The sequence below is a fragment of the Callospermophilus lateralis genome, chromosome 2 (assembly GCF_048772815.1).
Source record: "Callospermophilus lateralis isolate mCalLat2 chromosome 2, mCalLat2.hap1, whole genome shotgun sequence".
Lineage (NCBI taxonomy): Eukaryota > Metazoa > Chordata > Mammalia > Rodentia > Sciuridae > Callospermophilus > Callospermophilus lateralis.
The window spans coordinates 205,943,227-205,961,076 of NC_135306.1; the positions used below are offsets into that span (position 1 = coordinate 205,943,227).

General features: G+C 37.1%; 1 protein-coding gene across 1 annotated transcript in view; it reads left to right on the plus strand.

The window, feature by feature from the left end:
- Top6bl (TOP6B like initiator of meiotic double strand breaks) overlaps window positions 1-17,850 on the plus strand; it is an 86,827-nt gene that overhangs the window by 35,113 nt on the left and 33,864 nt on the right. Inside the window, exons 4-9 of the mRNA XM_076842948.2 lie at window positions 2,511-2,620; window positions 9,696-9,779; window positions 12,966-13,021; window positions 13,689-13,760; window positions 16,651-16,846; window positions 17,206-17,356. Of these exons, the coding sequence (XP_076699063.2) occupies window positions 2,511-2,620; window positions 9,696-9,779; window positions 12,966-13,021; window positions 13,689-13,760; window positions 16,651-16,846; window positions 17,206-17,356 (669 nt within the window). The remainder of the gene's footprint in view (window positions 1-2,510; window positions 2,621-9,695; window positions 9,780-12,965; window positions 13,022-13,688; window positions 13,761-16,650; window positions 16,847-17,205; window positions 17,357-17,850) is intronic.

Sequence of the window (17,850 nt, forward strand, 5' to 3'; positions counted from 1 at the left end):
CATAGTTCTAAGACCCTTTTCCTGAATCAGTGATGCTGCTGCCAGTGTCCCTTGGCAGGCAGTATATCTTTGGCTTTCATTCACATTTTGGTCCCTTGCTTAGACTTCCTATGTTTTCTGTGTGGCTCTTAGTCTTAAAATTTTGAGTATTGCAATATTAGCTCCATTTATCCCCCAGTGCAGGCCCCAAATATGGTATATCTTTAGACTTTGTTTACCATAATGGATTCTCTCACTTGCTCACTTTTTGTTGTTCATTTTGAAGACAGGGGAAGAAAAATACCTCGTCATTTCTTGACTATAAGATTTCCCTTTTTTTCTTTTTTCTTTCCTTCCCATAACTGTTTTTATTAATTTAAAAATATGTGTTCTAGGCCTGGGGTATAGCTCAAAGGTTGCCTAGCATGCATAAGGCCCTGGGTTAAATCCACGTTACCTCCCCCCACCATTTTCCCCATCATTTTATATGTTTGGGAAGATAAGATTTCAACATGTGCTCAATTTATCTTAAAACAGAAGTGTTTCATTAGCTAGTATTTACCTTTTTATATTTAACTCTAGCCAATTCATCTCTTTTGTTTGTTTTCTTGCTTGCTTGCTTGCTTTTTGGTGTGTGGAGTCAGACAGTTGAAATTGCTCTTCTCCAAAATAACTATATAATTTATTTTAAATTGTTATTAAGAGGGGCTTGGGGATATAGCTCAGTTGCATGAATGCTTGCCTAGCATGCACAGGACCCTGGGTTCAAGCCCTAGCACTACACACACACACACACATACACACATACACACACAATTGTTATTAAGATTTCTAGCTGGGGTCATGGCTCAGTGGTAGAGCGCTTGTCTAGCATGTGTGAGGCACTGGGTTTGATTCTCAGCACCACATATAAATAAATAAAGGTCAACAACTTAAAATATATTAAAAATTTAAAAATTAAAAAAAATATTTCTAAAAAAGTCATTTATAAGCCTTTTCACCTGTACCCACATTCCCCACATTTCTGTATGGTCTTATTCAAAGAGAAGGAAGATTCAGGAACATTTTTTCTTTATTTCTCAGAAATGTAATTGAATCAGAATAAAGAGGTTGCCTGAGGTCAGGAAGTCAATCAGTGGTAAAGCATCCTGGTTCTTCTCCAAGCTTATTAAACTTCAGTGTAGCATAACCTTGCTACCATATTATCATCTAGGGCTTTGTGACTAAATTAGGTTTGAAAACCAAGCTAATGGCAAGAAAAATACTATCATTAAAACTGATAGCTAAAACTTGATCTTGGGAATGTCCATACTTCTTTGAAAAGGTTAAAACACTATTAGATATAAGTATGAATGAATGCCTTAGGAGATACTTGTTCTATTATTTTAGAATATATTTTATTTTTACTTGGTTTTTAAAGTTGATGTTTTGGTATGTCAACATCGTCAACCTCATTTACAAGGTAAAATTTGCAACACTGAGATTTTATCTTTATACTTCTTTCGTTCTCCATATTGTATTAATATGGAGGGTAAATAAAGGATGACATTTTACAAAATGCAGGTTTGATTGTTTCCTTGTAATATGAGTGCCAGGGAATGTGTGGTGTATACTTTGATGTTTGTGTGGATGACCCACAGCTCACCAATACTTTATACAAAGTTCTGAATCAGCATATATGAATGTGCCAAGTGGTTAATTTACAAATTAAATGGGGGCAAGAGTTTGGGGCTGGGTTGTAGCTCAATGGTAGAGCACTTGCCTATCACGTATGAGGCAGGGGGATTGATCCTTAGCATCACATAAAAATAAATAAATAAAGTTATTTAAAAATGGGCAAGAGTTTGAGTTTGTTAAAGATGACCTCCTTTATAAACATACTATATTAGATGCATTCCTGAGCTGGGCATGGTGGTGCACGCCTGTAATCCCAGCAGTTTGGGAGGCTGAGGCAGGAGAATCACTGGTTCAAAGCCAACCTCAGCAATAGCAAGTGCTAAGCAACTCAGTGAGACCCTGCCTCTAAATAAAATACAAAATAGGCTGGGGATGTGACTCAGTGGTTGAGTGCCCCTGAGTTTAATCCTCGATACCAAAAAAAAAAAAAGCATGCCTGAGACATTCTTGAATTTTTTCTGCTTTCAGTTCTAAATTAGTTCACTTATCTGGATTTGTGTTAATTAGATAATGAATTGATCTATGAAAAAACAATAATATCAACTAGAACTATCAGTTCTGAAGATTGCTGGCTATGAACATGACTTAGTAGAAATTAACTGAAGAATCAAATTGATTTAGCAAATGTGAAAAGTTGAAAACATGATATTAAATGTCTTAACCCCAGAAAGTAATTCTAAATGTTCAAACAATTTTGATGATGCATAGCCATTTCAATCATATTTTAAATTTCTCAGGTAATCTTTTCATCAAGGAAAAGCCTTCTTGGCTCGATGATTTAATAAACAATTCCAGAGGCTCTGGTCCTTATCCAAACTGATTGATCTACTCTGTTGCCATTTCTTCTCACACAGAACTACAATCTATACTGCCTGGATTCTCTGCAAAGCTGACTTCGACTTCAGGGGAAGGTAGCTATTCTCTGGACACATCAGGGGCAACATCCTTCCAGATGATTTTTGAGGCAAGCTATGTCCTGGTTTTATAAACTACTGGTGGTTTAATTTTTTTCCTTCTTATTTTTCTGGTACTGGGGATTTAACCTAGTTTACCACTGAGCTATGTTCTCAGTCTTTTTTATTTTTTATTTTTGAGATAAGGTCTCACTAAATTGCTTAGAATCCTCTTATCTCAGCCTCCCAAGTCTCTGGACTATAGATGTGTGTCACTGCACCTGGCTGATTCTTATTTTTCTACAAATCTAATAATAGAAAAAAGCTTAGGTCCATCAGAGGTCCAGGTTTAGAGTAAAATAAGAGATATTGGTTCTCAAACTTTCCTGTGCAGATATTAAATTATCTGGGCACTTCCAATTACTAATGTCTGTGTCCTACTCGAGAAGGTTGTGATTTAATTGATCTGGAGAGTTGCATTAGTCTGCCTGGGCTGCTATAACAAAATGCCACAGACTAGGTTGCTTAAACAATAGAGATTTAATTTCTCACAGTTCTGGAGCCTAGAAGAACCGATCAAGGTGCCATCAGGGCTGGGAAGAGTAGTTTTTGCCTGTGATCCCAGCACTCTGGAAGCTGAGGCAGGAGGATTAAACGCAAGAGTACAAGACCAGTCTAGACAATATGACAACACAAAAAGACTATGTCTAAAAATAAATGGTGCCATTAGTGTTACTTTCTGGTGAGACCTCTCACCAGAAAACAAATTGCTGCCTTGTTGCTATATATCTTTACATGGCCTTTCCTCAGCATCTGCATGGAGAAAGAGAGAGATCTCTGGTGTCCCTATAAGAAGAAACACTTTAATACCTTATATTATTTTCTTAAGTCCCCCACCTACAATTATAGTGATTCTGGGAGTTAGGGCTTCAACATATGAATTTTGAGGGACACAATTTGGTTCATAGAGGTGTGGCCTAGATTTTTGAATTATTTTTTAAAATCTCAGATGCAGTTTGGGAACCATTGAAATAAACTCTTATTTGAATTTGAATCTCCTGATAAAGAAAATAAAAATGAATTTCCAGTGCATATCCTATTTGTATATCTTTTTATTCAGTTGGTTTAGATATCTCTTTATTGATTTATTTGTATTCCAGATTTATGAAAGTGACAATTAAGTTCTTCATTCTCTTTAATAATTTTCTGGCTCTATGTCTCTCTTTTCTTGGATTTGGTAGAGATGTAAAGAATTAAAATTGTTCAAACATTCTCCAAGGAAACATTTGAGAAGCCTTTTTCCACATTTGAATAATTATTTGGCCCCTTGTGAAAGGAATGGGTAAAACATCAGAACCATAGAAACCCCTGGCTATGCCTTATCTTCTTTAGGAGAAGGAAAGGTAAATCATGTAGAGCAATTAATGGTTAGTCAGCTCTGAAACTACTAATGTCAAGTAACAATAAAAAGGTGATTCCAGTGAACCATGAAAAGCAATTTTAGAAAATGAGGTTATGTTTTTTTAGCCAGTCTGAACAAGCAATGATAATTAAGCCTCCTGACAATTTGATAAGGTGGATATATATATACAAGTATAATCCCTCCATTTTATAGATAAGAGAACTGAGATTCAGAGAATTTGACTGACTTTTCCAGAGTCATATGAGAGTCAAGTGGCAGAATTAGAACTTGAATCTATAGGTCATATGATTCATGTAGGTCAGTACTATTTCAATATTCATTCATTCATTCATTGAGAAACTTTTGTCTATTCAAGTTAGTTACATTGAGCCAGGAACTGTAAGTACAGAGTTCCAAGCCATGTTACCTGATCCCAAGGAACTTGGGGTGTAAAGGAAAAGATTGATGTATAATCATGACAGAGGTAAGCACTGACAGTTGTGGCAGCCAAGAGAAAGAGCACCTTACCCAAAAGAAAGGGTCCATGTCTAAAGTCTTGATAGATGGAAAATCAGATTTATGAATACAAGTAAACTCAAACACTTATTAGGAAGTTGTTATTAGAGTGATAAAGTTTCTCTTATTTTCCTTCTTATTGTAAAAGCAGTGTTTCCCTCAGAAGAATTGAAGTATGACCAAAGCAAACATTCAGAGCACATATAATTTGGCCTGTCAAAGAAACCAGTGTTAACATCTTGGTATACATCTTTTCATAACAGGGTTGGACATTTCAATTTAAGGTTTCCAGAATGGACCAGTTCCAAACTATGGCCATGGAAATAGTTAGCTGAAAATGAGTGGAAGTCAGGGTCATTGTCTTTGAGAAGGTCAGGAAACCGAGACAGAGTTGTTGCTAAGACTGGTCATCTACTTAGTAGGAGCAAAACACTGTCTTATTTTGTGGTGCTGGGAATTGAACCCAAGGCCTCATGCATGGTAGACAAGCACTGTACCACTGAGCCATACCCCCAGCCCTTTGGTCATCTGTTTGGATGTGAAAGTCAGGCTTGGAGTACAGACAAAACCTGTGAGCTTAGTGACCAGGAGCAAGTTGGTGCTGGAGATTACAGGGTAAAGAGAAGTATAGCCAGACAGCATTAGCCTCAGGGAACAAGAGTTTCCTCAAAGCATTTTTCCCCACTACATCACATTGTTTATAATGGTGTGTAGCTATTTAAAACACACTGGAATGAAGAAAGTGAAAAGAGAAAAGGGGGAGTTTGCAAAAGATTTCATTATAAATACATCAGTTGGGGAGAAGGGTTGATTAGAAAACTTGAGAGCAAAGACTACTTAATGGTGACATCTATGAAAAACTAATATAAATGATCCACTGATTTGGGCCTGTGGGGAAAATTAATCTCAAGGGAGACTGAGGAAGCTCATTTAGGAGAGATGTTGGGTTTTGTGTTCATGCTCAGTGTGAGTCCTACATCTTGAGGCTCATAAGGCTGGGTAACGTGTTTCTCCAAAGCAGTCTGATTTCACAAGGTCTTCTGAACAACCTTACCCAGTTTTATATTATTTTTCTAACAATATTAAAAGATAAAATGGATGGAGATAACATGCATATAACCATGCATATATCTCCATATTTGTATCTCTGTATTCATTTATCTGTCTGTCTGCCTACTTACCTGCCTACCTATCAATCAAAGATGGAATGGAAAAAATGAGACATTCTTCAGGAGAGCAGCAGAGGGCCCATGATTGTATCAGTTGATGTTTGAACATGAACTTCTATTATATCAGACTTGCCTTTAGAGGTTAAGACTAAAACCACATGGTTCTCTAGTGGTTTCTGGTGTCCAGAACTGTCAGCATTGATTTTTTCATAATAGCACTTAAGTAAGTTCACTGCTTCTGTAGATGTGCCATGCTGGGGTACTGGGTTTTTGATATTCAACTATAGACTTTGTGTTCTTTGTCTGTCTCTGTGTGTGTGTCTCTCTTTATATATGAATACAACTTAAAAGGGTTAACTGTCTTCTGCTAACCTGTCATTAGATCACTTTATCCTTTCAGTCTGAGTTAGATGCCAATTATCTTGTATGTTCCTTTAGCACCTCATATACCTAAATTATAGAACTTTGCACTTTGCCATATGAAATGTCATATTCATGTCTCTTCCTTCTGAACTATGTGAATTCTTCTAATTCAGAGATTGTATTATGTATCTCTATAGGCCTAGGTATACATAATAATATACATTAGTGGGTTTTTTAAAATATTTATTTTTTAGTTATAGTTGGACACAATGCCTTTATTTTATTTATTTTTTGTGGTACTGGGGATTGAACCCAGGGCCTCACGCATGTTAGGCTAGTGTTCTACCACTGAGCCACAACCCCAGCCCAACATGTTTTAAGAATAAGTAAATGCATATATTGAGTAGTTATATATAAGCATTTCCTGTCAAGCTCCATAACATATAATGATGGGGGCTGGTGATGTAGCTGAGTGGTAGAGTGTTTGCCTAACATATACAAAGCTCTGGATTTGATCCCCAGCACTGGGGGGAAAAAAAAACGATTATATATTACCACATTCACAAGAAGCATTTTTTTTTCTTTTTGTGGTACTGGGGATGGAACCCAGGGTCTCATACATGCTAGGCAAGCACTCTACCACTCAGCTATATCCCCCAGCTCTATCTTACCCTATTCAGACAGAAAATAAACATTCTTGGAAAGACAGCATTGCATCGTAGTGTGTAGACTTCAGAAAAGATCATTTGTGTGTTCGAATCCCAGTGCTGCCACCTAACTAGCTTGGACAAATTAATTAACTTTTTGAGTCTTATGATCCTCCTTTATAAAATGGACATAATTTCTGCCATACATAAACTTGTTGCATGTACCAAGTGTTCAGTAGACAGCAGCTGTCATTATTATTAATTGTAGCCCCTCTCTGAGAGCTGTTCAATGAGCTCTCACTTATTTGGTTGCCTTGTTGTTAGCTATAATTTGCCCTCTCTATGATATACCCTGTAATCACCAAGGTTATAGAGATTTAAAACTGTTCCAAGAAGTTTTTTTGAAAGTATTAAATACAGAAAATGCTTAAAAGAGACCATTGCTTTTCTCCTGTTTAAATATTATACTAAAAATTCTTAAAGGATGTGATTATGATATGTACCATTAACAAGCATAGATAATCCTAGACTTTTTTATAGAATTGTCTAATATGCATTTTCTAATAATTTTTCAAATGTTTTCATTGATCTTTACCTATTACATAGTTCTTGACCTTTTTCAGCCGATTTATAATTATTATCTAATATCTAATAAAGAATTTATATTTCCTTCCCTTTTCCCATTCTTCCTTCTTTCCTTTCTCTCTCCTTGCTTCCTCCCTCCCTCCCTCCCTCCCTTCCTCCCTTCCTTCCTTCCTTCCTTCCTTCCTTCCTCCTTTCAATTGAACCCATGGGTACTTAACCACTGAGCCACATTACCAGCCTATTTATTTATTTTGAGACAGGGTCTCACTAAGTTGCTCAGATCCTGCTAAGTTGCTTAGACTGACTTGGAACCCGCAATTCTCCTGACCCAGCTTCTAGAGCTGCTGGGATTACAGGCTTGCACTACTGTGTTTGGCTACATTCTTTATTGTATTTTGGGATTCTGAGCTCAGGGATAATGTTTATTCCACTAAAAATACATCTAGTACATGGCTCTCTGTATTTCCTAAGCCATTAACAAGAACTTGCTGATTTCTGACTATACTTTCATTTTCCTGGACATCTTCATTTTCTAGGAGACTGTTTCTAACTCTGATTTTAGGGACACTGTATTAAATGTAGTGAATCATTATAGGAAAGTGGTTAATACTAAAGATTTGGAGCCAAATTGACCTGGCTAACTTTGAGCAAGTTGTTTAACCTCTGAAAATTTTTTCACCTATAAAAAAATATGGGTTATGTATAAATCTTTTGTGATGGTTAAATAAAGTAATACAAGTAAGATTGTATTACTTGGTGCAAAAATTTTTTTGCACCATTCCTAGAATAGAGAAAGCCATTGTTGAAAAATTAAAAAGGTATATCTTATATATGTAGGGAAGTATCATAGTATATTGGAAAAGCATGGGCAATTAGGATTGGAAAGACTTAGGGTCAAATTCCATCTCTATCACTGAAGAGCTAAGTGACTACCGATAAGTTGCCTAAATTCTCTGATCCTTTTTTTTTTTTTTTCCTCCAATGGGGATCATAGTACTTACATTACAGGGTTGTTGTGAGGTAATGCACATGTAGCACCTGCACAATGCTGGTCACATTGTAGGCAATGACAAGTGTTGTCCATTACTGCTACCATATACAACATTTGCTTTCAGGTATGAAGATCCTTAAAACCATTCTGTGAGGTAGATAGGGTAGAAATCTATAGTTAAACATGTTAATAAAGATGAATACAGTGAAGCATGCCATATAATTCCTCTCTTTTCTTATGGTGTCTTTCTACATTTTTTAAGTAGAAAGACAGGGTTCAGTGTTTTTTGTTTGCCAGTCATTATAAGTGTCTCCATGTAGGTATTATCTTTGTTTTGCTGACCAGAAAATGAGGTCCAGAGCCGGGAAGTTATTTTTTTTTCATGGTAATTTAAAATATTTTTACAGAGCCAATACTAGAACACAGGTCTTCTGACTTTTGAGGTTACTCTGTAGCTTTTCCTTATAGATAAATGTTAGAATAAATTAATTTAATAAATGAATGAATTTAAGTGTCTGCTTCTTTGACTCCACTCAGAATCTTAATACAGAGTGTCATAAAGACATTAAAATAGTAGAATTAAGATAGTTACTTTTCTCAGCTCTAATCCAAATTAATTTTGAACTTGTTTCAAAAGGTGGTTTTGACATTGTAGGTTTTACTCATATATCTCCTCAAATTCCATGAAATAGGCACTCTAATGTTGAGAGCCACAGCCGAAGGGGCCCCAGCAAACTTTCAGACTGCCAGCTGATGATTGGCTCACAGCTGCCCCAGCAACATCTAGCTGATTGGCCCCTCTGCGGTGATGCTCATTGGGCTGTTTCCCTGCCCTTTCAGACCACGGAGCTGCTCATTGGGGGACTTTTTTGGCTCCGCCCATGTGACCCAGCCAATCGGCCTCAAGAGCAGGAGGATTGTGGGAGGAAGTGGCTGGGTTGGTGTGTGTGGCTTGGGGGAAGCCAGTGGTGGCAGCTGGGCTCTGAGGGTTTTTTCCTGAGGAGCTGTTTTCTTTGGCTTGTGTGGTTCTAAAAATAAAGTTAGTTTCTTTTGACAAGTGGCTCCTGAATTGTGCCCAGCCAGACTGCGGCACTCTAACCCAAAAAATGATGGCTATTTAAATTCCCTTTTGTGTATAATTTTCATTCTCAAAGATGTTTCTCCTTGGATAAACAAAAAGCTTTCTGAGATATAGTTATTTTTATAGGAAGAAACACCAGGGCTGGGGATGTGGCTCAAGCGGTAGCGCTCTCGCCTGGCATGCGTGCGGCCCGGGTTCGATCCTTAGCACCACATACAAACAAAGATGTTGTGTCGGCCAAAAACTAAAAAATAAATATTAAAAAAAATTCTCTCTCTCTCTCTCTCTCTCTCTCTCTCTCTCTCTTTAAAAGAAAAGAAACACCATATTGAATTCATTTGTGTTCTTGGGTTTGTATATTTGTGGTGGATGTTTTTATTGCATTGTTACAGGTTGATGAAAAGCCCAGAACTTTGATGACAGATTGTCTGATCATAAAGCATTTTTTACGCAAAATCATCATCATACACCACAAGGTAAGCTATTCTTTTGCACAATATTTCTTCTCTTGTTTATGTCTTATGTTCTCAAGAAACTTCTACCCTGAAAGGTATGAGGATCCTTAAAACCATTCTGTGAGGTAGATAGGGTAGAAATCTATAGTTAGACATGTTAATAAAGATGAATACAGTGAATTTATAATATTGGATTGATTTGGTTTCTATGCTCTTCAAGTAATCCTGTCCCTTACCTGCTCTTCCCTTCCTTTCCCTTCCTCTCTTTTCCCTTCCCTTCCCTTCCTTTCCCCTTCCTCTCTTTTCCCTCCCTTCCCCTCCCCTCCCCTCCCTTCCCCTCCATTCCCTTCCTTTCCCTTCCCTTCTCCTCTCCCTTTTCCCTTCTCCTCTCCCTTTTCCCTTCTCCTATCCCTTTTCCCTTCCCTTTGTACTAAGGACACAGGGCTTTGCACATGCAAAACACATACTCTGAACTATGTTCCCAGCCAGGACAGTTTTAATGTTGGTTATGTCATACACTTAAAAAGGCCCTGTGAATAAAGAGCTTTCTTTTGGATTCTTATTAGCATCTTCTTGCTTTCTCTTTTGGGGGTAGTGGTGGTACCAGGTATTGAACTCGGGGGCACTTGACCACTGAGCCACATCCTCAGCCCGATTTTGTATTTTATTTAGAGACAGGGAATCACTGAGTTGCTTAGCACCTCACTTTTGCTGAGGGTGGCTTTGAACTTGCAATCCTCCTGTTTTAGCCTCCTGAGCCACTGGAATTACAGGCATGTGCTGTAATTCCACTGCACCCAGCTTATTAGCATCTTCTTACTACTTTATTGTATCACTTTAGATACCTGTTTTCCCTCCTCCGTGCTTCATTTTTTTTCCAATTTAGGTAATAAACCTTACAGGTGATTGCCTTCTTTTCTAAAGTTATTATAAGAGCAAATAAGGAAATTTGGATATTATTTCCAAATTTGAATAATATCTTGAATATTGAAAAGCTAAAATTTTTATTATTATCTGTAGTTAGATATTTATAAGAGGAATATCATTAAGCATGTCATTTAATCTCCCCTTTTCTTCTGTCTTTAGCAGGATTCACTGTTCCAAGTATCTTCATACACTTATGCATTTAAGCCTCACAACTCCCTACATGAAGTAGATTTTGTTATCATCAACCTTACTTTATAGCTAAGAAAATTATGGTACAAAGGTTAAGGAACTTGCAGAGTCAGGATTTGAACTCAGGCAATCTGGCTTTAGAGTACCCTGTTACCTTGTTATATAGAAAAACGTAGATTGAAATGAAATAATTAGAACAGTAATGTAAATTGGAGAGAGGACATAAAATCAAATGGATATAGGGAAGAAAAAGCAAAGGAAAATATAAAGAATTATTCATTTATTATATTTTGGATAATAATAGAAATAAGATTGATAGTTCTGCCAGGTTCAATGGCACATGCCTGTAATCCCAGTGATTTAGGAGGCTGAGGCAGGAAGATTGCAAGCTCAAAGCCAGCCTCAACTGCTTAGTGAGGCCCTAAGTAACTTAACAAGGTCCTGTCTCCAAATAAAAAATAAGATGGGCTAGGGATGTGGCTCAATGGATAAGCACCCCTGTGTTCAATCCCCAGTACCAAGAAAGGAAAAAAAGATAGTTCCCTTTAAAAAGAGAAGGGATAATTTGGAAGAATGGCAAAGGAGCAGGATTTCCTTATAATTTGAGACCACCTAGAATTGTAGTGTAGGACTTAAATTATATTTGAGACTGAGAATTTGTATAGAACAGGCAAGTTTTAAGTAAGCTTAGTGAGAGTACAATTGAAAAAGGTAATAAAGATCAAGTGGAAAAAAAGTGATAAAGAGTATACTTTTCTTCCAGGTTCATCCATGTTGTCAGAAATAATAGAACTTCCTTCTTTTTTTTTAAGACTGAATAATATCCCTTTGTGTTAGCATGAAATATTTTCTTTATCCATTCAAATAAGCCAGGCACAGAAAAACAAATACCACATGATCTCACTTATGTGGGAATCAAAAACAATTGAATTCATAGAAGTAGAGAATATAATGGTGATTACCAGAGGTTAGGGGAAGGTTGGAGGAGGGAATAGGGTCAGAGGGTCCAAAATTTCAGTTAGGAGGAACAAGTTTTGGGGATCCATTCCTGTTCCAGAATAATCCAATTCTGTTGTACTAGGATTGGCTCCAAGGTGCCATAAGACTGAAGAAAGAGAGGCCAGGAAATCTAAGATTGCATAGAGTACAAATTTATTTGGGGACTCCCTGACAGAAGTGTAGTTCTGGGCAGCAGCAAAACCATTTGGATCCCCAAATTTGGGACAGAAAGAGGGACATATTTGGGGGTTAGAACAAAAGTGACTTCATTGTGGCTGGAATGTACCTGGTTTTCTTAAGATCACATCAAAGAGTCAGGGTCCAGTCATAAAGCTCAACAGATGATTCTACAGGTTTTATTTATTATAGATTGCTAGGGAACTATGAAGGAAAAACCAATCCGGGTTACTTTGGGACAATCCTGGCAGTTATGACTCCAGATGGCTGCAGTCATCAAGCTGAATCTTGTATAATTACATAGTAGGGTAACTATAAGTAATAATAGTAATGTATTTCAAAATAGCCAAAATATCACATTGTATCCCATTAAGGTATATAATTATGATTTATCAATTAAAATAATGTTAATTTTAAAAGTTAAAGAATATCCTTTTCCTCCAATGATTAGGTATAGAGGTTTTTTTTTTTTTTTTAAGAGAGAGAGAGAGAGAATTTTTTTTTAATATTTATTTTTCAGTTTTTGGTGGACACAACATTTTTATTTTATTTTTATGTGGTGCTGAGGATCGAACCCAGCGCCCCGCGCATGCCAGGCAAGTGCGTTACCGCTTGAACCACATCCCCAGCCCTATAGAAGGTTTTTTTTTTTTGGGGGGGGCGTGGGTACTGGGGATTGAATTCAAGGGCACTCGACCCCTGAGCTACGTTTCCTGCTCAATTTTGTTATTTTATTTAGAGACAAGAGTCTCACTGAGTTGCTCAGCACCTCACTTTTGCTGAGGCTGGCTTTGAACTTGCAATCATCCTGCCTCATCCTCCCAAGCATGCATCACAGCATGCGGCTAGTACAAAAGTTTTTAATTTCTATTTTTGGTTCATATGAAATCTCATGCCTCATTTGTTGTGTTGCAGATCAGATTTAATTTCAGTGTAAAGGTAAATGGAATCCTCTCCACAGAGATCTTTGGGTAAGTCCTTAACTTAAGATAGTGCTATGGCTTTACAATTTTTCTCTGCCATTATGTTTCTATTTCTAATAGGTTCACAGTTTGATTTTATTTTTTATAGATGGACACAATATCTTTATTTTTATTTATTTATTTATTTTTATGTGGTGCTGAGGATCAAACCCAGGACCTCATGCATTTGAGGCAAACTCTCTACTACTGAGCTACAACCCCAGCCCCACAGTTTAATTTTTTTTTAATTTTTTAAATTATATCTTTATTTTGTTTTTAATATCTTTATTTTGTTTATTTATTTTTATGTGGTGCTGATGATCGAACCCAGTGCCTCACATGTACGAGGCAAGCGCTCTGGCACTGAGCCACAACCCCAGCCTCCGTAGTTTTTTTTTTTTTTTTTTATTCCCCATAGTTTTTTGATTTGAAATTAATCTTGTGAGACCCTTCACATTTTCCTATTCTCTATTAGCTTCTAATGAGTAAGTAGATTCATCTGAACCTTTCATGTTTTTCCTTTTCACTAGAGAAGGTGAACTTTAAAATTGCCATTTTTCCTTTGATTATTTGGTTACTGAATTTCAGTAATCTCTTGGGTGGTAGTAGTCATGGGCCAATATTTATATTAATTAGAGGTTGGTTTAAGATGGCTTAGCTTTTCTTTGCTTTACAGGGTAGAGAATGAACCCATTTTGAACCTGTGGAATGGAATTGCTCTTGTTGTGAGCTATCAGCGTTATGTGAGGTGAAAGCAAAAGCCTTGTCCCTGTCCATGTTTTACTCCTGTTATGAATGTGCATAGAGTTGGAAATGGTCTCCCCTTGTCATTTATTTTATTTCATTATTATTTTTTTTCCTGTGATTGAGTTCAAAGGCCTTTTACCACTGGGCCACATCCTCAGTCCTTTTTCTAATTTTTCATTTTGAAAGAGGGTCTTACTAAATTGACTAGGCTGGCCTTGAACTTTGACTTCTCTTGTTTGACCTGCTTCAGGCTTCCAAGTAGTTGGGATTACAAGTGTGCACCACTGCTCCTGACTTTTTTTTTTTTTTAGAAACAAGGTCTCAGTAGGTTGCCCATGCAAGCCTCAAACTCCTGGGCTCAAGCAGTCCTCTTGCCTCAGCTTCCTACGGAGCTGGGACTACAGGTGTGTACCTCCACACCCAGCTACCCGTAATTTCTACGTTTCAGGTTTCAATTTTTCTATTAAAAAATAGAAATAAAGCTTTTAAGTTTTTATATTGAAAACTGATTATTATTTCCAGATCCTTGAATGTTCTAATTAACCTGTGGACATAGTCTTTCTCCTTTCCAAGCATTCTTTTTTTTTTTTTTTTGGTACTGGGGATTGAACTCAGGGGTGCTTAACCACTGAGCCACATCCCCAGCCCTTTTTATATTTTATTATGAGACAGGGTCTCATTGACTTGGTTAGGGCCTCTCTAAATTATTGAGGTGGGCTTTGAATTTGTGATTCTCCTGCCTCAGCCTCTCAAGCTACTAGGATTGCAGGCATATGCCACCACACTCAGCTCTTCTTTTCTTTTATAAATGGAATGAGACAAGCTCTACTAATTCCAATCCCATTTAGACATGAAAAGACTGGATTTAAAAGTTTACTTAACTCTTGGCTAGAGAGATAGTATGAATACAAGGGAATTTGTTGTGTTAGTTTTTGGGGCATCAACCTTTTGCATGGGTTTGGAAATCTCTCTCTCGCTAGCTCTCTCTCCTTCAGACCAAAAATATACATCTGTGGAGGAAATGGTAAATAATCTGGACATACAGAACCCTCTGTCATGGGTTCCTTCGTTATCCAGCTACCACAGAGTCCAAGGTGAACATGAAATATACAAAGAAAGATCTAAGTGTGCTTAAGTCCAACTAATACATTAGTTGCATAAATGCAATGTTTCTGCCTGTTTATATGCCCCAAGGAGTCATAGATCTTTTTTAAAACATATTTTTAGTTGTTGATAGACCTTTATTTTATTTATTTATATGTGGTGCTGAAACGAACCCAGTGCCTCACACGTGCCAGGCAAGTACGCTACTGCTAAGCCCCAGCAGTAGCCCTTTTTTTCATTTTTTAAATATATATTTTTTTAGTTGTAGTTGGACACAATATCTTTATTTTATTTATTTTTTTTTATGTGGTACTGAGGACCAAACCCAGCCTCTCGCATATGCTAGGCGAGCACTCTACCACTGAGCCACAACCCCAGCCCCAGAGTCATAGATCTTAACCTGTTAAGTCCTATACTTAAATCATGCAACATACCACTTAACGGTAACTTTTAAATAAACTTTATTACTGGGTGTGGTGGCAAATACCTGTAATCCCAGTGGCTAAGGAGACTGAGGCAGGAGGATCAAAGTCAGCCTCAGCAACTTAGTGAGGACCTAAGCAATTGAGCTGAACCCTGTCTCAAAAAATAAAAAGGGTTGGGGATGTGTCTCAGTGGTTAAACATCCTGGGTTCAATACCCTGTACCAGAAATAAATAAACATATATGTGTGTGTGTGTGTGTGTGTGTGTGTGTGTGTGTGTTTTAGAGGTATATTTTAGATGAATGAGTAGAGTATTTGGAAGAAATATTTCCATGTATATATGAAAATAAAAATAAAGGATATATAAGGGGCTGAGGTGCTCGCCTAGCACATGCAGGGCACTATGTTCAATCCCCAGCACCACATAAAAATGAAATAAAAGTATTGTTTCCAACCTCAACTAAAACAGAATATTTTTGAAAAGGATATATAAGCTCTAGATTATGATTGCCAACATATTTAATAAACCTGTGTCAACTTTGTTGAAGTATTCATATAATTGAAATCTTAGGACTTAATGGGTTAAGCCTTGAAACTGCCCATGATTTCTGTTTTCTTACTCTTGCACAAATTACACCTCAAATGAGAATATTTTTTATTCTTTAATCCAAAACTACATCTGATATATTTAATGATCTTGTAGAATCATCAAGTCTACAGGTAACATCTAATTATCATAGCTTTACTGACAAGAGTTTACTGAGCCAATGTTTTGGGATAATTGATTGGTTTGGAGGGAAAGGAAAGGTTACTACTAGTATTTCTTCTCTGTTTAGAAAACAGCTGTTGGAAAGTAAACAAGCACAAAATTTCATTAGATTTTTTTCTAAGAGAGAAAGTCTTATTTCTTTCTCACTGGTCCTATTAAACCCTAGTCTCAAACCTAGATGAACAGGGGAAAGTGTAGCATGTGTGAGAGCAGACATCTGAGTATCATGGGGCCAGTTTTAGCTATTTGTCCTTCACAATCCCGTCACATAGTGCCGATCTTTGAATGACCTTAGAAACTTCTGCTTGGAACAGAGTCATCTTAGTGAGTGAAATACACTATGGAGAATAAGAAACTGCCAGTAAAAACAGAAAAAGCAGGAGCCATGATATCTCTGAATTGCCAAATTTTCTTCCCTTTCCATTGCTGTGATTCCTTAAGTGAGAAAAGAAGTTACTTACACCAGCAAAACTGATATGATAGTGTATGTGATTATGCATATCTTAGAGGTTATAAAAGGAATTTTTAATGCCTTTTAAAATAATTTCTAAAGAGGGGAAAAAAGTTAAATTTGTCTTGTCTGTTTTCTGACAGTGGACCAAAATTCATTACAACTGAATCACACTGTAGCAGAATCCACCCTGTGCTAGGACATCCAGTAACACTTTTCATCCCTGATGACATGGCTGGCATGGGCTTGTTGGGTGAACTGATACTGACCCCAGCCGCTGCTCTGTGCCCCAGCCCAAGAGTCTTTTCCAGCCAGCTGAACAGGATTTCTTCAGTTTCCATATCCTTTTGAAAAAAAGTTCAAGGCAATTGCCTTTGAAGATGGGTTTTTACATCCCAATTTTAAAGAAAGCCTTTGTATATTATCTAGAAGTGTTCTGATTTGTATAAAAACATATAATCCAACATAAAAGACAAGTTAATTTGCCAGAGAACTGAGAAACTATAAGCTGTGATATAAATGCCATGCATTTTCCTATAAACCAACATGACAGAAGCATGGACTGGATGGTGCAAGAAAGAAAAATTAGGCTAGAAGAGTGGTTGGAGTTGACTAATCAGTGTTTTCTTTGTTTTATACAAGTGAATAAATAGTCATAAAAAAACCTAAAATTTGGCAATTTTCTTTAGCATCTATACGTATTTCTATATGGACCTTTTGGTCTGCCTCTGGTATTGTCAAATCAGGAGCAGCCCAGTACTACTGTCTTGAAAGATATATGTTATTTCATTGACTGGAAGAAATATCAATTGTGTATGGTGCCTAATTTGGATCTCAATTTGGATGGAGGTATATATATCCCTTTTTTTGCACAGAAATTCAGAACCTAAAGAACATTAGAAAAATTAAGGAAATATGAATAGCAGGTGTATATAAAGACAGGACCCAATGATCTGATGGCTTATTCTGGGGTGTCACAGTGGGATTCTGGCCTCCTTTGAGGGTTGTTGGAGTGAGGCAATGTATCAGATAGGCAAAGCCCAATCAGAGCCTGTTTAGCACTGCAACTTGATGTTGGTTCTCGCTCACTTCTGCTCCTTCGTCTATTCCTGGTCCTTCTTCTAGGGACTTGTTCAGAGGATTTCTATTTTCCTTAATCTGTTGATGTAAGGGCTTTAGAAAGGTGAGCAAGGAACCAACGCCTTCCTTGAACTCTTATGGAAGAGAAATACACTTGCCAATGAAAGTAGAAAACCCATATAAAATAATTAGAAGAAATTAAAACACAACCTAAATGCCAGACATAATAGTATTAAATCTATCAAGCTGGCTGTTGTTAGGGC